Genomic DNA, 26,674 nt, shown 5'->3' with positions numbered 1-26,674 from the left:
AAAACTGTTCTATATCCATTATGGGAAATGAAACCAAATATTGATAACGCTCACGGCATTGTTATCGTTTTTAATTGATTTCGTTAATTAAAATTATCTGTAAGTAGGTACATATAGTTTATTCTAATATATTTTTTCCTATATTTCTATCAATATTTCTCTGGTCTCTTTCATTTGAAATGACTGTCTATGATTATTGGTTCGTTTTCAATCGAATAGAATTATCATGAATTTACTTCCTAGTGTTATCGCTGACACATAATAGGAGAATTATTTACCCTGAGTTTACAAAAACTTTACCTTAATGTAAAAGTAAATATCATTATCTATGTGAAGATTATCAGACCACACGAAAGACAGGTAATCGATCGACACGCCAGTCATTTTTCAGAACCTGTAATACTTTAAACACCTTCAACTAAAATTTAAATTGAACCCTTTGAGTTGAAACAAAGTGTTCGAAATCGGGTTATGTTATAACGCTGTCAATAACAAAATGTTACTGTGGTGTTTTATTCCTTCAGAAATATTGCACTGTTATTTAGGTAAAAAATATTGCTTACACATGCAATATTAATGCAAAATGTGTATCATTGTTTGGATTAAATGGCATTTAAATGTCATTACTTAAAAGCGTTTTTTTCTGTGCGATGTTTGGTTGAGGAAGCTGTATGTAAGTGGAATACAGTTGTAGGTAAGAAGAAACAACCAAACAATATGAGTGTACTATGGATAGACCGCGAGGCAGTTTATGCGGAAAACATACTCTTGTTTCTTTTTTTATATCTATAACATTTCATGTAACTTTTTTAACTTCACCAGGGTAAAATAAAAAAATCTCTGCAAACTGTATGAATCCGCGTAGTAGATTCTTTGCAAACACTTTTTTTTCATAACCAGATGAAATTAAAGAAATAGTGATATCAATGATCATATTATTAAAAACTAATGTTCAAATAAAATAAATTTTAATACGATTCCATTGCTTTTTCAAGGGATTATTGTCCAAATCAATACGCAACGTCAATGTTTCTATTGTGACGTCACGATAACGTCGGATTTTGGTGCCATTATTTTCATAGTTGTAAGAAAAAATCGACAAATCAGAGAGCTAGATTTAGTATGAATCAAAGAAAAATCGATCATAAAAATAGAAATTAATGCTTATAATTCGATCTATTTTAGATTATCTATTCAAAATAAACTCAATGAAGGAATAGTTTTCGTATGGAATAATACGCCGTATCTGTCTGACAATTTTTGTGTGTGTGAATATAAAATGTCATGTGTATAGAATGGGGTATAAATATATCCTATATCTGGTAAGCGTAAATGACAATGAATATTGGGATTGAAAGATATAACAAGCTCAAAAACAAGTAACGAAATTTCACAATAACTGTGATGGGTAATGAGTATAAGTGATGATAGCCTACAATATGAAATACAAGCTATACTACTATATGTGTTTAAATGTGTGTAGTAAGTGTGATTATGCATTATCTTTTATGTACATATGTATGAAAATATTTGGGAAAAAACAATTATAAAAAAATGATGGTCTTAGGACACAGCCCTGATAAATGCATTGATTGGGCAATGGTTAGAATAAAACTCGCTTGTAACGAACTCTAAGGAACAAAGGAACATTATCTTGTTTCCAAGCAACGACTCTGTCCATGTTATTTCCAAAACATAATGGTAAAATTTACTAATAAACGAATTAATAAAACGAAACAGATATAAATTAGTTAAATTTCATTATATTTGAGCGTTTTGTTTACTTTGTCATCTCGTTGTATTGTGAAAAAACAGAAATATAAATCATTTTCAGATACTAAAAGACATACATAAAGAGATCTCAAAAAAATTTTGTATAAAAAATATTTAAACATTGTCTTTTACGTCGGGTACACAGCAAATTAAATTTGTGGCGGCGGGATGACATTCGACTGCATCCGACTAGCAATCCGCTATTTGAGTCTAAAAGTCACCAATGATATTAATTTAATTTAGGGAAGAATGAATATGTCACAGTTGGCAATTCTTTCTAATCATCAACGAAGTACAAGTTCAACAGGGAATTCAAATTAGACCTTTGGATCAACAACAGCACATAGTGCATATGACACATTGTGTCTAACATATCAAAGAAACACAATTTAACAAAGGATGACAATTTATTGACTTGTGCCCTGTCCGGGCCTCGAGCCCACGATCTACGGCACCCAAAAAATCGATATATGTCACTCGTCAAATGTTTATATTACTAATTTTAAATAGCGCTGCACTCAGGTTTATTCGGTTGATTACATAGTACATTGTATTAAGTATATAAGTATAGGAGAAACACCGAAAACTGTGGAATAGTCAAGAATTGTTCGAGGCCCGTAAGGGCCGAGAATTTTTCATTATCTTGACTATTCCACAGTTTGAGGTGTTTCTCATACTAAAGCATGGCACCGAAAAGTCACTGGTACTCTCCACCATTACACTGGGTATTATTTAATTATTCCACAGCTCCAGGTTAAGCCTTACTACCTATTTAAACCTTGAAACCTATTCATGATTCATTTAATTACCTCATTCGGAAAACAAGAATCATGATTTGCATGTTTTTTTTAAAGAACCATTCACAGGTACTATATGGTACTCACACTGAAACATTAACTCGGTTTAGTTTTCACAGTTCAACATGGAGGACCATACATATGTAGCTCTGTATGCAGATTTTGAACACAGAAGTGATGATTTCTGGATATAAATTTTAAGTGATTTGGACAAAAATCTTTTCCCATGAAGCACAGCCCTTAGAGGGAGCTACCGGTAATCAAAATTTACCAAAAAAAAAAAAAAAAAAACCAAACAAACAGAAAAACCAAACAAACAGAATATTCCCATTTTTTGGATCATAATACTATCGGTGCATAGCGTTTGGGATTATTTTCCTAATGAAAGGTTTTGGGATGTAAATTTGTTTGATAGATGCCATTTTTATGGAATATGAAGTGATCTGGATAACGAAATATGGAAAAATCATGTCAAGCATTGCATCAGTCTGTAATTTCATTTTGGCAGATAAATCAGCATTTGTCTCATGGAATTTATTCTTAATCTTCTCTCCTCTGGATTTGTTTAAGTGAATTCTTTTCTTGATTTTGAATACAGAGGCTGTGAAAGAAATGATAAAATTTATTTTTGAATGAAGTGATGAAAATTGTATATATCGGTATTATGAAAATAAGTTTACAAATACACCACGACAACGTTGACAAGTGCATGGGTTAATCTTTAATCCAACTCTCCGTGGATTTAGTGAATGAGGATGTATTTCAGACTACATGCTAAGCTATTTCACTGGTCTCTACATTTACCTTCAACTGTGGAATAGTTACCTTTTCCCGTGGAATAGTTCACAAACTATTCCACAGCAAAAGGTAACTATTACATAGTAGGTGATAATAGTAGACTTTGCTCTGACTTTTCCTAAATATTAAAATCTATTCTATATCTCTTATGGGAAATAAAACAAAAACAAAGAGATGCATTATATCGTTTTTAATTGAGATCGTCAATAACAATTAGCAGTGAGTACAGCTAGTTCATTCTCATATATTTTTTCTTATCAAGATTTACTGATATAACATGATCTCTGGTCTCTTTTATTTGAAAAGACTGTCGATGATTATTGGTTAGTTTTCAATCGATTGGAATTAATGTTTTTACTTCCGGGTGTTATCGCTGACACTTAAATGTGAGATTTATTTACTCTGAGTTTAAAGAAATCTAACCTTGATGTAAAAGTAAATATCATTATCTATGTGAAGATTATCAGACCCCACGAAAGAAAGGTAATCGATCGACACGCCAGTCAATTATCAAAACCTGTAATACTTTAAACACTTCAGACTCAAATTTAAAATGAAACCTTTGAGGTGAAATAAGGGTTCGCAACCGGGGTATGTTATTTCGTTGTCAAAAACATAAGGTTTTATTCCTTCAGAAATATTGCACTGTGATTTAGATAAAAAAACCTTGCTTACACATGCATTTTAAATATAAAATGTGTATAGATAAAAAAAATTCGCTTACATACATGCAGGATTTCGGGTTAAGGCAGCTGTATTTTCGGATTAGTAGTAGGATTTTAATAATCAGATGAAATTAAAGAAATAGTGTTATGAATGCTTATATTTAATTAAAAACTTATCATGAAAGAAAATACGTTTTAATACGTTTCCATTGGTTTTTCAAGATTTTTTTTCCAAATCAATACGCAATGTCAATGTTTCAATTGTGACGTCACGATAATGTATGATGTACGCCCATTTTTTTCATAGTTGCATGGGAGAAATTGACCAATTAGAAATCTAGATTAAGTATGAAAACAAAGAAAGATTGATTATAAAAATAGAAATTAATCCATATAATTCAATATATTTGAGATTATCTCTTAAAAAAACCTTAATCAGGGACACTTTTCTTAAGAAATAATTCCCTTTTGTATCACGCAGAAGCGACGTTACAAACGGCAATATCATGTTTTCTTTGATGGGATGTTACAATAAACAAATTAAAACAATGAAAATTATCGTTAAAAATTTGAATAAATTATTGCATAATTACACTATACATACAAAACCACACCACTTTGGTGTTTGATGAGAAATATAAGGTAAACCATCCTACAATCATCTTTTAAGTAGACTCAAAACATGTGACTCAAAGAAAAACAAGCAGAAGCTTACATTTATTAATGTATTGATTATTAGTTTGATTTCGATAATGATTTCATTGCAATCATAAAAATATATATGCAATATGTTTCATTTTAGTGCAGAGTGACAACAGCTATTTTGTCAATGTCTTCAAGTAGACAGACCTCAAAACGCTTAATCTGTCATCCCTTACTTCTGCTTTAACTTGGCAGATGAACATCGTTTTAATTTATGTGGTCTTAAGTATTAAAAGGACAATTCAGTCTAAGAGTATATTAAAATTTGCATATATCTATTGGAAACAAACCAGTTCAAATGGAAATTAGATTAGTTGATTTTACTGTGATATGCAAGAAAAATAGTGAAATGTATGTGAAATGTTCCAACTCGCTTGCTGTCCGCCATTACGCATTGTGGTCGGACGTCTTGTATGCTGAACCCGGCCCTTGCCAGTGTAGTAAAACATTTTTGTCTAGAACTACTCAAATCGCTCTAACAGTAGTGTTTAAGTTATTAGGTGCATGTTCTTGTCTAAATATAATTTCACAAACTCCCAACTGTTATGTATTGCATCTGATTAACGTACGTGACTTTGGCTCGGTTATGGGTACAGCATACATGTTATACCTGCTTAAACGTATTGGTCGACGATTTGGAATTTCAGCGGTATAAATCAAAACACTAAACAATATCATGGAATTTGTCAAAATGTCTTGTTATATGTTTCATAAGAAATGTAGAACAATATATTTATGTCATATTTTGCTTCGTGGTAATTACCCTTTTAAACTTCATTAAGACCCTTTGCATTACAAAATGGATTTTGCTGTCTAAAGTCTGTGTACATGTGGAATATTATAGATAGGTATTATATAGTAATATGATAACAGTTAATTTACCCATAGCTACAGTCAAAATTACCCTTTCAAAGCAAATCATTCAATGTTACATGTTTTTTTTCTTATCAAAAGTTTGTCTTTCCAACCAGAATTTAAAAATTCAAATGCTAATTATTTCATAACTCTATCTTTTGATTCCGTGTCCGTTGGTATTTTTTGTTACCGTCTTCGATATCATAGGTAGCCTTTAAGTCGAGAATTCTCCATGCAAGATTTTTATGGCTAGGTAGTATATTAGGAAATCAATATGTGTATGTTAAATAAACTTCAAAGAAGCATGGCACATAATATGTTAATATATATCAAGTGACTATTCTGCTTCATAAAATGGAGATTCATTGTAGGTTCTTCATCTTGGAACAATGGAAGGCTCAAATCCATTTATCTGAGTAACTTTCTTATTAAGTAGAGTCCTGGAGCTATCTGAATTAACGTTTTTTTCTAAATTTTCCCTTATAGACACAAGTGAAAACAAAGACAACGTTTCTTAGAGATAAGCATTTTATTCATTTGAAGCATAAATCTATACATGAAAAGATTAATGCAGCTTAGTGAAATGCACATTTCCATTACAGATACTTTTTCAAAACACATTGTTATATCTGTTTATGGATTGGTCAAAGTCATTCCATATAATAATCAAAGTCACAAATCAGCATAGCCAGTGAATCATTAAAGAAAAGAATACAGATAATGCAATAAACTAAAAGCACACAAGCTGTTCTATGAGACTGTCACCCTCCCACGAAACACGTCCGATGTCCCTGTTATGTATGTACAGGTTATGATGGTGAATACGCCATTCCCGGTATAGGAGACATCAAACAAGTGTCGCTGCTCTTGTAAATGTTTATGACTTGCAATGTCGGTAAAACCCTCTTCTGACCCCAATGTAACGGTGTATGAAGGCTGTAATTCAGGTCGTACAGAAAAAACGTCATTCCATGAAACATCTAAAGTCTTGCCTGTTCTTGTGATTCGTGGATATTTACCTGAATGTGATAAATAACAAAGGTTAGATAACCTGAGATGTACATTTTACCGTTACATTGTCATAACTAATAATTATGTAAATATACTCTGTATGAATTGGTCATTCATGCATTATTTCGGTTAGGCGTTATAGATAAGTCGCTAAAGAAGCTTTCTTCAAGCGTGTTCACACCTCACAGATACAATTTTGTAAAACAAAATGTCATCAATCATGAATTTCTTGATAATCATTATTAAGACGTAAATCATGCACGACGATACATTATTTCTTTGATATCTGGCGATACTTCCTTTAGAAATTAATATATGATCAAATCATAAAAAATTATTTATCATGACGTTTAAACTAGCAATCCGTTACAAAATTGATATTTTCTTGTTCTTTTGATCCATGTTCACTCCTAAAAATTATGAACAAATAGCAAGTGCATTTATCTGAGGACGACGATAACTTTACACTAACCTGTGAGAATAGGAGCATGCCCGAGGACGAGAATAGAGGCGTTGATGGCCTCGCTATGAACCCCAGCGTAGTTACTGGCCATGACTTCCACAGTGTACAGACGGTTGTCTGTGAGACTGATGTCCTCTACCGATACCGAGGTCCGCATCTCCGTGTCCTCCCAGTCCTTTGTAACCCGGTCACCCTGGATGATACGGTACGAATAGCCTTCGATTCCAAATGAGTCGTCGATACCTTCCCAGGTAAACATTAATGGTGAACTCGGACAGGTAACAGGAATTCCGGCCGATGTCTCAGCTGTTGTTACGAAGGATATTTCACCTTCCTTCACGTCTGGAGGAAGATAAGAAATAAGTTTCGGTCCAACAGTAGTCACTTGTTTCATGTTAGCATCGTTGTAACATGTGACGTGAGCGGATATCATTGTACCATGTGTAAGAGGAATCGATGGTGTAACAAACTGTCTGAGTGAGACATCTATACCGTCATATATTGGTATGTTGTCGTCATCCACTGAAACAGAAATAAAAATGCATTGACTCACATTTAAGACATTCACGTATGTTTATCGATATAGAGTACTTAGTTATTATTTGTGATTTTATGGTATATAGTCAGAAAAACTCTAAAACTAATGCACATGATATGCCATATTTATCAATATTATTACATAGACATACCTATCGCACAGGCACACTGAGTTATTTTACTTTCTGCGTCAGTCACCTCCCAAGTAAGGGTGACCTTGGTCAATGTCTGTTCCGATATTTGTTTGTAGTTTATTGTCATCTTTGTGTTTGATATCTGTGGTGGTGTGTGATCCACGATAACAGGACTGGCGTGAAAGTGACTCCGATCTCCGGCGTGGTTTTCTGCTATAGCGGTGATATGTACCTCCTGTCCGTGCAGTGCCTCTGTGAAGAGTGTTGATGACCATGGCACAATAACTAACGGATGGATCTGAAACCCGCCGCGTGTGGAACCTGCCCCCACAAAAATGTTTTTGATTCCACTTTCTTCGTCGAGTACGTTGACAGTAACGTGAAGCTCTGATGGCGAAACTTGTCGCACGATCACAGAATTGTCGGTGTTGTTTGTAAGTGTGATGTTGTCACTAACATCTATCAGAAGCTGCACGTTTACATTGGTGTCTAATTTGTCCATTTGTACAACAATGTTTCGGTCGTCGTTAAAGAGTGGCGAACTCAGAAACGATGCATGAACTTCATTGGCATCGAACATATTAGATTGAATGGGATACATGTGTCTTTGATCTTCAAACGAAATTTCGACCAATTCACCGTCTTCAATCTCAGTAAATACCAAATGAACTCTATACACAGATGGGTGCGTGTTGTTGACTAGCGGTTTCGTCCAAACTAAAGTTCCGTTTTCTGATTCTAATGTTTCGTTAAATAGATTCGTGTACTCGCACGGTGCAAATCCAGTTGGCGTTGAAGAATCATACATGAACTGAGGCGAAAATATTGTTTCACTTTCAAATCCCGCAGCATCCAATGCTTTCACAGCAAATCTATACCAATGTCCATCTGTAAGATTCATATTCGTATAACGGTGTGTATTCTGTATACCGATTCTTTCAAATTTTAACAGTTCTTGGCTTCCATTTCCTGATCTGTCGAAAGCCACAAGAAACGTTTTGATGGCTGAATGACGGTCTGCGAATCCTCGGAACGACACTCCAACATCTTGATAATTTTGAGAGTGTGAATTATAGAACTTCGCTGTATTAAACACTTCACCTGTATAGGGATTTTCTTGGTCGACCAATACACCATCCGATACAAGCGTTATATGGAGTCCGACTTGATTTGTAGCCGTGACGGTGACGTAATATTTTGTTCCTGGAGATAGAGTCAAGTCAGACCAGGACATTGAAGTGTTCAAACCTACGTCATCAATGGTTATGATGTCATCAGCTGTCAAAACAAATGATGCAGAAGTTCAGTGATGGCAAAATTCGCTCAAAATAGTTGTCAATGTATCAAGCAATCAACACGGGAAGAAGTAATGTATTATAGGTTACTATAAAGAAACAGCTTGGTTATTTTAATAATCATTTATTGACATTTTTGAAATGATAAATAAGATAGCAACTGACTTTGTATGAGACCTAAATATCTTACCTCCTGGAATGGTTCCCAGAGACACCAAGAAGGAATAGATTCCACTTTGATGGTCACTAAATACTTTTCCCCAACATGCAGTTAACGAATCCAGTGTCGTGGTAATGTCAAGGTCACGGTCACAAGACCCTCGGCCATTTTCTCTGATATAACTACCTTTCCTTACAGATGGAGGGGTGTTATCGATTTCAATCGGAGATGACGTAAACACAATAAACTCTGATGCAGACATCCAAACTCTGACGTAGACCACATAACTAGCTCCATGCTTAAGGTAGCGTTCACCTCTCAAACAATGAACAATTGATGTTTGTTTTCCGATGTCATACCACAGATTTTCATACAGGGGATCAAATATTCCAGTTCCAACGGGCATATCATTTTGTCCTATGCTCCATTCGAATCTCTTGATGTCCTCGACATCTGACCCGTTTATTGTCCAGCGAGCAGATATACAAGCTGAAGACGCCGATATCAGGGTATTTACGGATCCATGTATGACATCAATATACAATGATATAGAGGAACTTGTGTTGTCTCTCTCACACTCAGTGGGTACGTCAACATCGTGACATTTTTGTCCTACAACAGCACACGTACAATCCTTGTTACAATAATGTACATCACAGGAATGTTTTAGAATTTCCAGTTCTCCATGTTTATTAGTAGGACTTGAGGACACAGCAGTCACTGTCACTTTACCATCTTCACTTTGAAGTCCAGCAAAGTTTTCAGCCCAAACTGTGATTATCAGTAACTGTCCTGCATCGATTGTGTCATTCAATAAGACTTGGATGGTTTCTATCCCAGAGCCTGATGGTGTAAAGGAAATAACGCCGTCACTAAGCTCAGATCCGCTGTATGTCTTACTAACGGTCACGTGGTACAGCTTGACACCAGATTCCACATCTATGAATCCAGATAAAGTGATGTTTATTGCTGACACTGTAATATTTGATTCAGTTATAGAGTACCAGGTCATCGGCTCAGTGATTCCACCAAGATGAGGAGGAGTTGGGTCTATAGGAAGGCTATTTGACTTCTCAGAAGTACAAAGTCCTGCCTCGTTACAAGCTGTCACTCTTGCGATGTACGTATCTCCTGGTTTAAGCCAGTCTTTATTTGGAAGTGACATACGTAGTTCGTTAATATTCGTTAAGTGGATGTTTTCTACTGGTGTGTGACCTTCGTGATGCGTTGTGATTGAAACAATGTGCTTTACAATAGGACTTTCGGAATCTTGAAACTTCCATGAAAGTTTAAGAACAGAAGGGTCAAATTGATACAAATTGTTCAGTGAAGTGTATCCTTCTTCAGTATGGATAATTGGTTTGGTGACCAGTATTGGTGGGGTTGGATCCACGACGAAGCTGTCGGAGACGCTTTCCGTAGACATTCCAAGATGGTTTTCTGCCCTGACGATCACACACAGGGTCTTGTCTAGTGGAAGGGTGACTGGGATAGTCATATAGTCGGCCAGGAGGAAATTGGTGAAAGGTAAAACGTCACATGTTTCATTATCAATATTTCGGATACACACTTCGTACCTTCTTATCCCAGATTCCACATCAGAGAAGCCAAACCACTGGGCTTGAATCGTATCTCTGTACCAAAATAGAACATTTTTTTATGTTGTTACCAAATTTGTCTACCATAGGGATATATTTGCATAGCAAAACTACATAACAGATTACGCATATGAGTTATTGTCGCCTATCATTCAGAGGACACTTTGCAAAAGATACAATTTTGTACGATATTTTATATCGTTGCAATTAATGCATCACAATAAAATCTGATGACGTCACGATGACGACACAGTGTTTACAGATTCCGCGTTGTAATTGCTCTGATTCACAATTTATTGTTGCAAATGTTTTCAATGATTTACACGGATATATAACATTTTGACCGCCGGTTACTTTTAAAATGAATATTCAAGAATCCAATATGAATTGTTAAAATGGACCGTTTTGTGTTGATCTGGTGACTATGTACCTTAGTTCGGTAACCCACTGGGAGCTTTATTTCTTACAAAGCTATTATAATTTAAAACTGTATTAACATACAGAACCCAAATATTTGTTATAACGTGCAATTTCACGCCAAATGTTTAAATTGTAATATACAGGGAAAGGGTGCATTGAGAGAACTTTTCGAATGGTTCTAATGTAGCACATATATGACGTCACGTGCTACCCAAAGAAATGATAACCGTGGATTGCATGCTATTCCCAACCTCTCCTGGTATTTGGAAAATAAATTGTTTCGGTGAATAGGTTTATGAGGAATAAAGAAATTATCTCATTTTTAATTTTCTTTTGTGGTACATCATTAACTACCATAGCATGCGTAGTAATTTATTGTTTTACTTACGGATGAGGCCAGTATCTGGAGTGATGTCCATCAATTCCTACATGGACGACACCTGGGACTGGTGGAGAAGTGTCTGTAGTAAAGCCATTGGATGACACTGATGTACATAATCCAGCTCCGTTACACGCTTGTACGTTACAGAAATACTGTGCTCCCGGGACAAGTGTATGCTGCCAGCGTATTACTGTCAAACCAATTTTACATTTGGTTTTATCATTTCATTATCCTTCTATGGATGTAACAATCAATTTGCTTTTGGTGTAATGATTTAAGTCATATTGCTTCTGATTTTTCTGATATTCATATATATCATATTACAATGTTTGTCGTATAAAGGAACGATTACAACTGATGCAAAAGTTCTAAATATGCATTATTATAATACACACTTGTATATCCATGTCAAAGCATTTAGAATAAATATCAGAAATTGAATCCTTGTATATATATACCTGACATATGTGATATTACTTCATTCTTACCTGTCTGTGTTCCAGTTGAAGTCATGGTCCTGACGTCATCCTCTGACGGCTGGGTACCTAGACCTGCTGTATAATACAATAGTCCGGAATGAGGGTCACTGAATCCGGACCAATGACATCCAGCATGTGTCGTGTTAGCTTGAAAGTCAATGTCCGGCTGTAAATACAATAAAATATAAATGACAACGAAGATCCATTGACCGCACATATTTTTCCACTTTTTTTTTATTTCATTTTCGTCTATAATAACTTAAGCAATTTGTTTCCTTACAGTTTTCATGATGATAATAGAAAGCCATGAACAATCATTGATCGCTAGATCCCTCACGATTTTTTTGCATTTAAAAAACCCATATGTTTCGCCATGAAAACCATATTGATAGTAATTTTTATAACAATCATATACTTCAATCAGTAACAGTCTTATTAATTCTTCACTTCATGAAACAGTTCAGATAATTGCACAAAATTGCATTACCGATTGAACGTCAACTCCATCTTGGACTGTGCCTTTTGTAGGAGGGGATTTATCTATAACAAACGATTCTGACGCTGACAGAACTGACAGTCCCGCTTTGTTTGTCACCTGAATGAAAAACACAAAAAGATAATCTAAAAAAGTGTCTGATTCATAAATTGTATATCTTACACGATAATTGATTGTGTCTTGTCACTCTGAATACAAGAAAAGTTACTCACCAGAATGATAGCATAATAGTCATGTCCGTCATGGTAGTGAGAGAGGTCAGTAAATATGGCGCATTTCCCGGAAAAGTTCCGGAAGCTCACGATATCTGTTTCCGATTTGGTTGATCCAATTCCCACCTGTATCCTATCGATTCCACTATCGTCGTCATCGAAACCTGTCCAGTGCACGTGGACCTCTGACTCAATAAAGTCTTTTGACATCAGATAGGTTCCAACATGTAACGATCCACGTACAGGGGGCGTGTCGTCATACAGAACTCCAGGGGAGACAACTGTGCTTGAATGGCCCACGTGATCAAATGCTTGTAGATAGATAATTAAAAAAAAAATAAAGCACATTAGTAAGGCAAATAATACAATGTATACAAAACAGATTATCAACATGTAATGATTGATGTGTTCTTTGTGTCTTAAATGTGAACTAATAAAAGTCATACCGGTAACGGTGGCATAATACGTGGAACCCGGATGGAGATTCGGACTGATGATTTTCACGGAATTCGAATGACCGATTGTCTTCCTGGCAACAACGTCTTCTCCATATGGATTGCTTCCTTTGAAATAGAGGATATTAATGTTGTAAGAAATTGTATATCTCCCCCACAAAAAAAGAAAAATAAAAAGAAAAAAAGAAAACAACTAAACAAACCCAAAAACATGAACAAAGCAATAATAATCGGAAAAAATATATATTTCATTCATTGCAATTCAATGCAGCTTTTCAACATACAGTGAAGAAACTATGATCTAACCATCTTACCTATTGAATATTCATATCTGGATATACTGTCCGGGTATCCCAGGTCTTTGTAACCATGGAAATCCTTAAACCCATCCCAGTGGACCAGCATATGTCTGTTGTTAGTGATGTACCCGTTCTGTGATATAATAATGACGTCACCTTTCTCGGGCGGATTTTCGTCAAAAACGAACCCATCACCACAAGTCTGAAAGGCAGGGAGTATCTGTCCATTTGGAGTTGTATAGCTTTCTATCTCTGCACAGATGTAGTGGATTATTTCGTTTTCAAGTACAATCCCCTGAAAAGGACAAAATCCTCCAACAGTTTGATGGACAGTTACACACAGGGGATTATCGTCACACGTGAATGATTGGTTCATTTTATCCTTCAGTAGATACCATGTGACTTGGCGATCCTCCAATCCAAGTATTATCCCGCCAACACGAACAGGCTTTGCAGAGAAGTCTAGTTCGGCCTCATGTAACGACGCGAGTCTTTTTCCTAAATTTGAAGCGTGGATGAAGTTCCTTATTTCCCTGACAACATCTGAATCAGAGTCTACCTCGTACAGAGCCGTCTTGTCGAAGCTGTTGGGATCCTCTGATACTGTTAAAGGGACGCATTGTAAGCCAGAGGTTCCCAAAGGGCAGTAAAGTTCAACACATGTAAACAATGTCTGGTGAGGATACAGTGGGATCTTGATACAATGTGAGATCTGTAAATAAAGTGATTCATCAAATATATAAACTAAAATGACAAGATCACGAAACGGGTAAAAAGCAATATATAATATATAAAAAACATTACTATATATAAAAAATATCATGGTATATTTTTTAACGGAGCATTGTAATTTAAAAACAAATAAACTCACCATGAAATTTTCTGTTTGGTTTTCAGATATTTGATGTGCAATCCATGGTGTAACTTGTAGTGTGGCTGTGTTGTCCTTAAATATTCCCCACCGCGCAATAACATCACACCCCTGATCTATTCCGGATGGACATTCAATATCTGATATTGTTAGGCTAACACTTGAACACGCGTCTCCTGTTTTATGCAAGTTAGCCTCTACACTAAACTCATCATACGTAGCATCCGTGACTACAAATCCGTCAGAACTGGTCCATTTCAAGCACATCTCCCGAATACAAGGTCTGACTGAAATAATATACCTCCCGGATCTTAACGATACGTCATTAAAACTGTAGACCGCGGTATTACCAGACGTTTTGCCGTACGCCAATGTCACGAGATCAGTTTGTGATGCATTGTCACGTGATACCACCCGGAGTTCTACTTCGTAATGTGATACATACTGATGGAAATCATCATTGTCCCAGTAGACTGACACCCGATTAGATGCAAACATGATGTCATGATCGATGACGCAGTCAGCAACGTATAATCTGACATGATAATTCTTATCGTCATTGGATGACACGTTGAAGCGAGGGGAGCGAACCATTGGTGTAAAAGCTGTGTAATATAGTTGTTTTATCTGTCTCTGAGTGTGAATGATAGCTTCTTCGCTAAGAATGGAAACGCTCGCGTTTGCTATAAAGGTATATGTATGTCCAATATGGAAATTTGTGTCGGCTGGAATAAAGGCTAATTCTTTTGTTGAAAACACGGTTTCTTTTAGAATGTGTGCGCGTCCAGAACATCCTTGCCCATCATAAACCTGTAGGATTGAAGAATCAATATTATCTTCGTTGACCATGATTAAACCGTCCGAGATTCCGACCCTTTTTCCTCCTGTTGACGACGCTCGGACTGTTGAGAAATACTGTGTATACTTGGTCAGGTTAGTAACTGTATCACAATGAACGCCGGTATTGCTGATTTGGTGAAACGAAACCACATCATCAGTTCCAGGAGATTGTCCAACTCCGAATTCATAGGAAACACCGCCATGATGTTCAAATCCCTCCCACGTAACACAAACTTGAGATGACGCTAACGCTATATCGACGTCATCGTAGCTCTTGTGAGGGGAGATGTTACCAGGTGTGATGTCAAAAACGATCCCATGACCAGGAGGCAGAATCGATGGAAGATAGAATGGTTCGGTATCGACAGTACAGTAATAACCGGCGTTATTAAAGGCATAAATTTCAATATAGAATTCACATCCTGCATGGATGTCGTAGGCTTGTATATCTGACACGTCAATGTTGAAGCACTTACTCCCATTACATCCAGTGTTAGGAAGAAGGATAAATCCGGACACTAGTTTCCCGTCACGGCCTGAAAATTAAAGGAGGCACCAGTCATGAAATTGACTCTGCAGTTAAGAAATGAAAAATTGTTAATTGCTAATAAACAAAGTGTTGTAGAACATACTTTCTTTAACTATATTTTTCTAGTTCAAGTATATCGTTCCTATTTGATTTTTTAGATCTAGCAAGGTTACCAATGAAGAAATACGAAGTAAACCAATTTACCAATCCGGTAGTTAAAGGACGATATGTCCTCATGTTGATCACTATCACGGAACTCTCCATTGGTCCAGTTGATAAACAAAATGTCGTCATGGATACTTGGTATCAGGATCATAGGACAGACGGGAGGGGACTCATCCAGTAGAACCGGACCAATCACAGCCGTCGTACCAAGGCCGGCACTGTTGGTAACTCTGATGAAGATGTAGAACTCATCTCCGTTACTAAGGCCAGTGTGTCGTTTCTTGTAGAAATATTTGTGATGAGTTTTCTGGTAACCTATTACATCTGGAGAAGATCCACAATCCTTTGTTGAGCCTATCCCAAAGAATGCCTCGTGGGTTTGGCTTTCATCCTCGATTACATCCCATTTTAGGTTAATCAAATCGATCGGGAGATAGATAGTACCATATGAAGCACTTATGTTGCAGGTCGGAGTAAGATCGTATTTTATATCCCTTATGTCCCTGGGAAGACTCGAGACAAAGTTATCTGATGTAGAGTTCTTACACTTTTCACTGCACGCTTTGTCACGTATTTCGTGTTTCGTTAAGTTTGCTGTGATGAACCAGGCGCTACCATCAGAACATAGAAAGGTCTCTCTCATAGTCGCACTCTGTAACGTAAAGTTGACCAACTTTGGTTTAGTCCTGTCCAGAATGATACCATCCGAGCAGACAGGCTTTGATGGTTCCATGGCGTTGTTGTAAGCCACTACAGTCACGTAGAACTTCCCATCTACTGGTAGAGAAAGAACGAGATGATGTTAACGTTGTCTCCAGGATAGAAGTTCCATTACTCGTGACATTGTCATGCAATTGTCCAAACTTTGTAATTTCCAAACACTCTGTCGACAGTCCGACCTTATACAACTTTATACCACTCTCGTGATCAATGAATCCGGCCCAGTTAACAGTAATTATCTCATCACTCGTGTAGTCTATGTCTGGTGACCCGACCGTCCCTTCCATCACAACCCCCGGGGCGGGTGGCGAGTCGTCAGCCAGGATTTCTAAATGTTCTACAGAGACAAGTTGAGCTATATTGGTAACTGTTATGGTAAAGTGGTACTGGCGGTTGTGATTTCCTTTATGGGTGTGGTTGTGGACGAGTGAGTTCAGATGGAGCGTGAAATTGTTAAAGGAGCAAACTCCTACAGAAGGACAGTAACACGCCAGTACAGCATCCGGACAAGTGATCTGAAATATAAATCCAATTGTTGATTTCACAATACGACATCAGTTCACCTGTTTTCGAAACATTATCAGATATTTATTTTCCAATGGCCAATTGGTAATGGACTAATGACTTATGACGTTTGCGTTTAAACAGATGCTGCGTTCTACTACAGGATAAAAGTATCGTATTTTAACTTTGGCCTGTACGTGGATCAAACAAGGGTTTTCAAATTAAGATGAAATAAAGTCAACATGGATCTGACTACACTTTTAATATTTTTCGTCCACCACATGTCAGTGCCAGTCAAAGAAGTACATGTTGATGGCTGGGAGCATTTAAATTAACATGTGTCATTGTTCTAATATAACGGTCTTGGCGGGACATTCACACGAAAGAAATGAAGAGATACTTACGTTCGGGCCGAGCCGCTGTACACCAATGGAGCCCTGTCCAATATCGTTCCCTCCAAAAATTGTACCAAGAGACCAGTCTACGGAGTGAATACCACTGTGTATATCAGAAGCCTCGAATGTGAGAATCATTTTAGACAAGTCGATACTGTTATGTACAAAGAGTCGCTCATATCCGTCTTTCTCAAGCCAAATATCGACTATGTCAGGTTCACTGGAGTCAATGTAAGTAACCAGGGAGTCAGTATAGGTATGGGTCATCACATCTTCTGCTACTAAATCTAAACGATAAGTTTCCCCATCAGTTAGTTTTGGTGAGACACATAATTTCTGTGACGTAAAGTCAGGAACATCTGCCTTATTTATTACCATCTCATCCCGTCTTAGTGTGTAGTAAAACCTCGTAATGCCGTGGATATTTTCAGTTCCTGATACGGGTAGGATTCCAGTTGTTTGTTCGTACACACCAGATATCAAGCCATGAGGATCGTTTCGTATTGGTTTTAGAAGATTCAGAGTATGGAATTTGTCGTTGTAGTATTTGTCGGTCCAGGAGTAACATATCTGTCCAAGGTTTGTTTGCCACCTGTGGCTGGTTTTCTTAGAGGCTGTTGTGGAATAGAAATGTTTGTCATCCCGCGAGGTTACGGTTGATGAATTGTCAAACATGACGAATCTTCGAGCTTGTCGCACATTGTTAGCAATGTCCGTCACTTCTAATACTATAGCGTACATAGCTGGATTTGGTAAATTGGAGGGAATGCTGATATTTACCGGAGATAACTTCTCTTTATGTACTGCCGGTATAACAGGAATTCTGGCAACGTCAAGGAAATCATACCCAGATTTTTTAACTTCATACATGTTAACCACGTATGTGTGTATACCGGAAGCGAACTTTGGATCTCCCGGTACAGGAGAGGGGTCATTCCAGCCTGTTAAGGTCACTGTGAAGTCCCGACTTGTCAGGATACGACTGGTCGTGTCCAGTGGTTCTGTAGCACAGGAGGAATGCTCCAGGCAGTGTTCTGGTGATGCATTATCATACCAATAACATAATTCCCTCGTAGAGGAAGTTTTAGGGTATGGTACTGAATGTATGGCATGTGTTTGGACATTCCTTGACACAAAATGGCCGCCTCCACGAACTTCAAATCGCAGACAGAGCCTTTCACAATAAAACAAAAACTTCTTTAAAGCAGCATGCTGCTGGCATCCTTTAATATTCCAATACCATAGTGAATATACGCGTTATTCGTCTGCTTATAAATTGAAAATGTTATGTCGTTAACTGGGATGTGACTGATCCTATAAGCTAAGGCAGGGAAATACCATTTTGAGAGTAATACCGTCACATATGACATTATTTGATTCTCAAAAATATTGTTCAATCAGTGAAAATCCTCTGTAAAGAGGAAGAATCACACACTTGGGTCTCATATCATTTAAGTATTACGGAAATATGCAGATTGTTGTCCTCAGTATTTCTTCTGGGTTTTCCTATCATAACCACTAAACGGACTGTTGGTGACAAGCATTTACCACATATCGTCGAGGACATAAGGTACACATTATTTGCCATTGCTTGCTGCCCTAGTGTTTTACCTTCCAATCTCAATCAAATACAAAAACCTTTCCATAAACATTGGTTTTGAGGACTGTTCATATGGAGATATTATTGTGTAATAATAAAATTGGTTATCTTACCTTTGTCCGTTATCCATATCACCGTTTCTGAAGGAGTTGTTCATAACGCGGTCATACGACACGACACTACAAGGGTTTGTACTGTATCTGTCCTCTTTGATTGAAAAAGTGGTAACTATTTCCGGACCTGCATCAGATAGAACATGTCTATTAAGTAACACATGACGATATTCGCTGCCAATCCCAGCATTTTCAAAAATTTGTAAATACAAAAAAAAAAAAAAAAAAAAAAAAGATATAACAAACAAACAAAACAAAAAAAAAAATTATAGCATACATTCATAAATAATATTATGTTTTAGATTTGATGTAAACAATTAGCACTAGCTTCATTTATTGATTATATTAACGGACAATATCATGTACAGTCTTCTTTACAGCAAGTCACATATTTACTTACACTTTATATCAATTACCTGTCAATGGCTTTTTCACGATGTGAAATTTAACATCAGTGACACCGAATGCATAGTCGGTAACGAAATGTGGCTTTAGAGCATCGAGGTGAGTTACGTCAACTACAAGATCGAATTTTGTCTCTGTTTCCACTTTCTTGACTTGTATGTTGCCGTAAAAGTCCTGTTGATTGGAGCAATCATTCGGTTGTCCAGCTGGCACTAGAGACATGCGTTCGTCGTTGCGTTGGTCGATGATTTTCATTCGGCAAGTCACAACTTCAGGGACCTTCGTCACTTTGAATACCAACAAATTAAAGGGAAATTGTAATGAATTGAAATACACATTTTCTATCAATCTTTGGCCTTGCATATAAATGCATATTTTGAATACAGATTTGAAATCATCTAATTTTCGTGGCGACTTTATTTATGTGATATAGAAATATAGACATGATAATTTGTTTAATAATTGGTCTTTGACACATTTTTTTCCGTGAGTTTTTTTTTCTTTTTGTCTACTGGTGCGCAAAATCTGAAATCTATTGTTTACATTATATGTTATATGTCATGTAAAGTTAATTAACCTTCTATTTCATAGAGCATTATTTCAGAAGCAATATATCAATTAATTAAAGTATCTGATATATTTGACTTACATTCACATTTGGCCTGTGTGGAATCGTACACTCTCCTGAAGTTAGTGCTATCACATGTACAATTCCTGGCGTAGTTGTGAGTATCCGGACTTCCACACGTCCCGGGCCAACACCACCGGTCCTCCCACGAACACGTTCCTAAAACAGTCGAACACTACTAAATGTACAGTTATTTACTGTTATTAATAATTACTAACAATCAACAGTTATTAAAATGTTTAAGCATTACACTGTATTTCTATGGGATCTATGGTATATATAGATGCCAGAGCTTTGCAGACAATCTTCGTAATGCGGGCTATAGGAAGATAGTTTAATATATATATATATTTACATTATCAACTTAACTTTGGGGTCTATACATTACCATTGCTTAATTGCCATCAAAACTGTTAACCAACGACGATTTAATCCACCAGATGGAACAGCCATTTTGACGGTGATCAGTTGACGTTATCATATCCACATTAATGATTTCAAAATGGCCACGTTTTAGTTGTCAAATATACCCCATAGACTAAATTTGGCTTGGTTAGTTTATATAGTAGAAGGAGGTTGGAAGTGAATGTAAAGTGGTGATGCAAATGGAAAAAAAATATCAAACAAAGGCTAAAACTGATTAAAACGATCAAAATGTACAAAACCAGATTCACCTAGCTTAAAGACATGGTGACATTTTCTGTATAGAGTATCGCCATTTTTTACAGATTCGCGAATACATAATTTAGCAATCAAAGTTTCCTCTGACAATCGTACATTCATTTATACCTTTTTTACAAGTATCATCAGCGAGGTACAATTTCAACAGGCAATTCAAATTAAAGCTTTGGATCAACAAAGATATATTGTGTTTAATAGAGATATATTAAAGAAATTGTCATCCTTTGTTAAATTGTGTTTCTTTGATATGTATATGTATAAGTATATATACATACTATACACATTTTCATTTTGTTATATTTACTTGCGCATGACCTTCCTCCGTTGTCCAGTTTGAACAGGTCAGCATCTCTACACCGTGTACACCAGCGGTCTGACCGACTCCGACATAACGTATTACTACAGTCGGGTATACTTCCACACGCTAGAATAATAGGTAGTGTCAGTACGAGAGAGAAAAAATCAATCTGATAAAATCTAGATTATTATTATCAGCCCGTGCAATAGTGGATCTGACAACATCCCATCAAGGATCCCGTTAATTATGATCATGATCTTCATTTTCCCCACAATTCGGATAAAATGATTTTTAATCGCCTAGTCGTATCAGCTGAGAAAAACATTTTGTCGCAGCATACGTATATATACGAGTATATAGCTATGCCGTGTTCTTTGATCGAGATGACTACACACGCAAAGATATTTTGACGGCAGGGAGGTAGAATTTTTATTGGTCGATCAGAAAGGTCACCAGACCATAGCCCTTTATGGCATATTGTCAGATCCTCCTGAAGCGATGTGAGTATAATGATTAAATGCATACAAAATGTATGTTATATATTTTATTTCATTTATATATATATTATTAGCATTTTCTTATCCAAGGAACATACATCTCCAAGAACACTTCTTTCTATATAAGGGACATATTCAGACATTATTGAGATATTCAAGTGTCTCACATACCCATTCACAAGCCATTTTGTGTTTTAGGTTAAGATAAAGAAATACATATAACAGAAAAAAGAAATAGAAGGCGTATTTTTTCATGAATGCAGAGCTTTCCTCTACTCTGGCTTTCCTCTAATAACAAATCTGGCACGTCCTTACATGACCCTAGCTGTTAATAGTCCCTCACAAACCGTATCAGATATCGCTCGGTACATGAACTTATGAAGGAATATGTATGCTAGAACATATATTGAGCTAATCAATAATTTGCTTACAGCTACATGAATATCTGTCGATAAAGTACCCTTCCATACACCTTGGGCATCTCCCAATGTGGCACTGTACTCTGATAGGGGTCGATAGGCAGTTGGCAATTGGTTTGTAATAGTAACATTCTGTAAAACCAAAAAAAAATATATGTTTTATCTTGATATGATAACGAACCACTGTGTGGTAAACAATTGTACATAAAACGGCTACAATGATGCTTGATTTTTGATAAAGTTTAGTTTTCAAAAAATATGAGCAATATTCTAGATTATCATAATATCTGCTTTACTGAATAAAATAGATTAGTGGGTTTCGAGATCGCAAAAGACTTGACGAAAGTATTATTTACCACCCTGGTATTAGATTGTATGGATGATTAACATAATCAATAGCAATAGATACAAAGGAAAATTGTACCTTTAGAGTTCATGGTTCGTCGGTCTCCGTGCTTCACCCAGCAATTACATTCAAACGTATATGTAAGACGTGCTGACATATCGTACATTTCGATCTAAACCACAGTAAACACATGCAACTTTAATACGATGTTTATTTTTCAATAGTTCAAATAAAGAAAATAAATTATCAGGTCAAATAAACTATTTATATATGTCTATCCGCATGAATGCACCTTTATATGTATATATATATATGTATCTAATATGTTCTTGAAACACATATGCAAATAAACATAGATATGGCATTTTTGGGGGGGATTTAACTTTTCAATTGACATATAAACTTATTTAACAAATAGAAATACAGAGTGAGTGTACATACATAATCCAAGTACCAGCCTGGCGCAGCTCCACTGTTGTCATGGTATACAGTAATCCTGTTTATTTTCCCAACATTAATATTCACTTGTGTATGGTCGGTATCTCCACGGTCGAAGTCATCGCCCAAATACTCTGAGTTTGCATTGCCTGCTGTTCCCTCTATGTCTATCTTTACATTAGCTGAAGTTCCGGCTAATGATCTAGACCCGGTTTTTATTTTTACGTTAAATCTCACTCCTGAAAACAAAGTAAACACAAGGTAAACGATAATAGCTTTCTGAAATTATGAAAGATGACAAAAAATGGTACTACTACTATATACTTTTAGAGTTCAATTCGAGATATACTAAAGACCCAAAATTTTCTTTTTGTGCAGTTTGGTATAGCAAAGCTAAAATGTTAGTGTTAACTAACTCGAGTGGGATAGACATGATGACCAATAGTCACTTGTTTGGGAACTATTACATTTCCGAAAATTCATTCATAATTTATAAATGAAATTTATCATTTTTACATCGAAACTACTGATTCCGATTAACTGCGAGAAAAACGAACTGTTCATTACCTGATACAAAAAACGGAATGAGTAATAATAATAAAATCCTCCATAGAAGAGGACAATCCGTTTCCATTTTCAAACCTTCGCTGCCTCACATTGATATATACCTGGAATAAATATTGGATATATAAACCAATTATCATGGAAGTATTTGGTCATTCAAAATTATACTAAAAACATCAATACCTAAATTCTAATTGACCAAAACATCCTGTAAATTGACCGTTGGCAAAGATGTACATATTAAGTGCAAATGACATTTATTTGGCGCTTATCTTCATCCTATCATTCATGTCAATATTCTCTTATGCAATACTTTTTTTGATTATGGTTTGTTTCCGAAACGTAATAGACCATTTAGACTAAACTAGAAAACATTTACCAGTACCTTTCTTAGAGGTGTGCACGGTAGCAAATATGTACCTTAAGCCATTAACAAAATGTTCAAAACTATCAAAATTGACTTACTACATCATGCGCTATAGTTATCATACAATAAATTATTATGAAAACATTCAATACATGTACGTACCTCTACTCACGGCTCTGTATTGAGAGTTTGGAGTGAAAGTCGTTATGTGTGTGATCGTGTTATCGCCAAAAAGTTTTATTTATAACCTGGCACTGTAGATTACGCCAGGCGTTTGATCATTACAATAAATTACTCTGTATGTAAATGGTATGGGTCAAAGAAGTAATATCAACGGTTGTATTCGAGAAAACATTGGGTCCTTACAGACTTATATTGGTAGGATACAACTAGTTTGTAATAATTATTGGGCAAAGTAGTAAATCCAACAGTGTGTGCAAAATAATGTCGAATTCTAAAGGTAATCAACCCCTTCATCGAGGCACAAAAGGAACTAGTAAAATTACTTATTAAGGACGGTCACAAAGGAGAAGGTACGTTAAGACTCGAATATGGCCCCAAAATTAATTCTCCAGTAAAGAACAACATATTTTGCCATATAACAGTTGAATACATTTGCTAACACATTACATCCCGAAAATATCCCGCATGTGCCAATTATGTTCACTATGACGTCATCAACATGCAGTTTCCCCTCCATTTTTCACAAAAATCCTTGAAAAATCATACTTTTTGAGTGGTTTTCTCTAAAAATGAATGTGGCCGCCTTCGTGGAGCAGAAAGAGATTTTCACACGTTGTGTATCGTGTATTTCCGCATATCCATGTAAAATATAAAGTTGATCCAAGGTGGCGGCCAAATCCATTTCAAGCCTTTTCTAACCTAAAGATGATGAATTTCTAGCCATATTAGGCGAGAAGAGGAAAATCATCAATTTGATGACGTCATAGGTGGAGCACATCGTGTACATGGTTATAAAAAAATATGTTTTGATGAATGGCAAGTATGAGAGTATTTGTTGATGTGAAATTGATGTAGATCAGAGTTAATATTTTTTCGGCCTGAAAAATTAAGGCCAAATACTGGTCCTATCATATCTACTCCTTTCACAAAATCACTGACAGTATACAGATACTAATAGTGTATTTCGTTTTATATATTTTGATTGTTATATCTTTCCAATCATCCTTGGAAAAATGACCCGCTTTTCAAAAGTGCTAATATCGTGTTAGAACTTTATACGTATGTCATCAAAGAAACAATATCTGTTAGTTGATTGATAGGGTCGTACAAGGATTGTCCTAATAGGTATTGATACTTATATCTTCCGCAAGGGTCAAACGTTTAGAAGTTTTTTTTATTGCGACGCCATCAGGTAAACATTGTTGATGATTTTGCCGCATATAATGATGATGTCACGAAACTATGAAACACGTAAAGATATCTTACACTCGGGATTATTAAGTTATTTTTCCTTAGCAATCACTTGATAACCGCGACAAAGAGGAATGTAATTCAATAATAATGACTCGCCAATGTGTCAATAAAAATGAGTACTAAAAGATGTTATCGTCTGAACCTGGATATAGATATATCTGTAATGTTATTTTACTAAGGTGGTGTTTTCTTATCTCATTCTAGAAAAAAAACGGTGTTCCATATGTTCGCCCACCTGTCCCGTTTAGTTTTTATTTTTATTCAATAACATATTAAAGAAAACTGGATGCATATTCGGCATGTTTGCTTCGTCGTTGTGTTTTACGTATTTCAATGTAAAATGTCATTCGTAAAATATCACATTGATATGACGTGCCTCATAGTGTTATTGCAAATATACAAATAAGATTTCGTTCCAGTCATCTAGAGAATACCCATTAAAAACGAATCACAATTTATTGTATTATTTGATATGCACATTTTGCAAACACTAAGTAAGTTGCACGTGCATGCAGCAAAGGGTTATTTACTGTGTGATCAATCATGGGACCTGATTTTCAGAACAAAGTTTCAGTCTGATTGTTCACAAAGGCATTTACCTCATAAATCGTTTTATTTGTTATACAATGTTTGCTATCTTGTGGTTGGGTTCTTTGTCTTATATTAACATATATGGTCTTTTATTCCTGTAACACGAAAGAAAAATCCTTAGGTTCTAATGAAAATCAATCGAATGAAGGTCAACATGAACTATTCCATATAAATTATGAAATGAATTGGAGTTAGTGGTTAAATGATTGCGATTAACGTCCTATTAACAGTCAGCGTCATTTGAGAAAGTCTACTCGTGTATGCAGTGTGTTACAGGGTATATTTGTGCATGTTTTGAGGGAGAAACTGCAGTATAGTCGTGTTGTCTCTTTTCACAATTGTGATCCGTTTCAAAGATCTTAATTTAGCAATTTTAGAAACTATGTTATGTGTAGATAACTTATAAGAAAAATAATTCTAACCCTGAAATTAAATAGCATTTTTCGTCATATGCAATATACATATCTTAAGTACACAACAGTATGTTAGTGCTGCGGACCCTTTTATGAGTAGAAACCTTACCATATTTAGTATTATATCACTGCATACCGCCGATGCCACAGAACAATTAATACACCCCAACCAGTCACATTATACTGACCAGTCGTCTCTTTCCCTATAGGCTTAGCACCATGAGCAGACAATACTACTTTTACATAATATGACCTGTCTCAGTAAGGGGTCAGACTCGAGCTTTTATCATAAGCGGTGAGCGGTGGTATCGAGATAGACTTT

The 26,674-nt window shown here is 36.0% G+C and overlaps 2 protein-coding genes across 3 annotated transcripts; both read right to left on the bottom strand.

Moving 5' to 3' along the window:
• Positions 1–6,106: 6,106 nt before the first annotated feature.
• LOC138331135 (uncharacterized) lies at positions 6,107–16,721 on the bottom strand. 2 transcript variants are annotated; one of them, XM_069278598.1, is made up of 12 exons: positions 15,976–16,721; positions 14,403–15,778; positions 13,547–14,243; positions 13,224–13,340; positions 12,778–13,088; positions 12,557–12,664; positions 12,079–12,235; positions 11,597–11,780; positions 9,221–10,824; positions 7,754–9,013; positions 7,074–7,586; positions 6,107–6,609 (listed from the first exon to the last, which is right to left on the bottom strand). In XM_069278598.1, the coding sequence occupies exons 1-12, from the start codon at positions 16,667–16,669 to the stop codon at positions 6,341–6,343; spliced, it is 7,290 nt and encodes a 2,429-aa protein (XP_069134699.1). In that variant the 5' UTR covers positions 16,670–16,721; the 3' UTR covers positions 6,107–6,340. The 2 variants fall into 2 exon arrangements, with proteins under 2 accessions (XP_069134699.1, XP_069134698.1); XM_069278597.1 differs by having other exon boundaries at positions 12,778–13,340.
• On the bottom strand, positions 16,693–19,957 carry LOC138331251 (uncharacterized). The gene is made up of 4 exons (XM_069278755.1): positions 19,269–19,957; positions 17,565–18,729; positions 16,836–17,171; positions 16,693–16,710 (listed from the first exon to the last, which is right to left on the bottom strand). The coding sequence occupies exons 1-4, from the start codon at positions 19,310–19,312 to the stop codon at positions 16,693–16,695; spliced, it is 1,563 nt and encodes a 520-aa protein (XP_069134856.1). The 5' UTR covers positions 19,313–19,957.
• Positions 19,958–26,674: the final 6,717 nt, after the last annotated feature.

The sequence above is a fragment of the Argopecten irradians genome, chromosome 9, assembly GCF_041381155.1.
Source record: "Argopecten irradians isolate NY chromosome 9, Ai_NY, whole genome shotgun sequence".
NCBI classification, from domain to species: Eukaryota; Metazoa; Mollusca; class Bivalvia; order Pectinida; family Pectinidae; genus Argopecten; species Argopecten irradians.
The sequence above is the reverse complement of the archived record's forward strand: the minus strand, read 5'-3'. Positions and strand labels throughout refer to the sequence as shown.

What these genes read in the sequence shown, in the direction of transcription:
- LOC138331251 (XM_069278755.1), bottom strand. Translation starts at nt 19,312, where the DNA reads ATGAACAACTCCTTCAGAAACGGTGATATGGATAACGGACAAAG. An exon ending in GATATGGATAACGGACAAAG is followed by an intron (nt 18,730 to 19,268) that starts GTAAGATAACCA and finishes TTATTGTGAAAG; the next exon opens with GCTCTGTCTGCGATTTGAAG. An exon ending in TACAGCGGCTCGGCCCGAAC is followed by an intron (nt 17,172 to 17,564) that starts GTAAGTATCTCT and finishes TTTATATTTCAG; the next exon opens with ATCACTTGTCCGGATGCTGT.
- LOC138331135 (XM_069278597.1), bottom strand. Translation starts at nt 16,669, where the DNA reads ATGGAACCATCAAAGCCTGTCTGCTCGGATGGTATCATTCTGGACAGG. An exon ending in CAGATATGAATATTCAATAG is followed by an intron (nt 13,341 to 13,546) that starts GTAAGATGGTTA and finishes TCTATTTCAAAG; the next exon opens with GAAGCAATCCATATGGAGAA. An exon ending in ATGGAGTTGACGTTCAATCG is followed by an intron (nt 12,236 to 12,556) that starts GTAATGCAATTT and finishes TTGTATTTACAG; the next exon opens with CCGGACATTGACTTTCAAGC.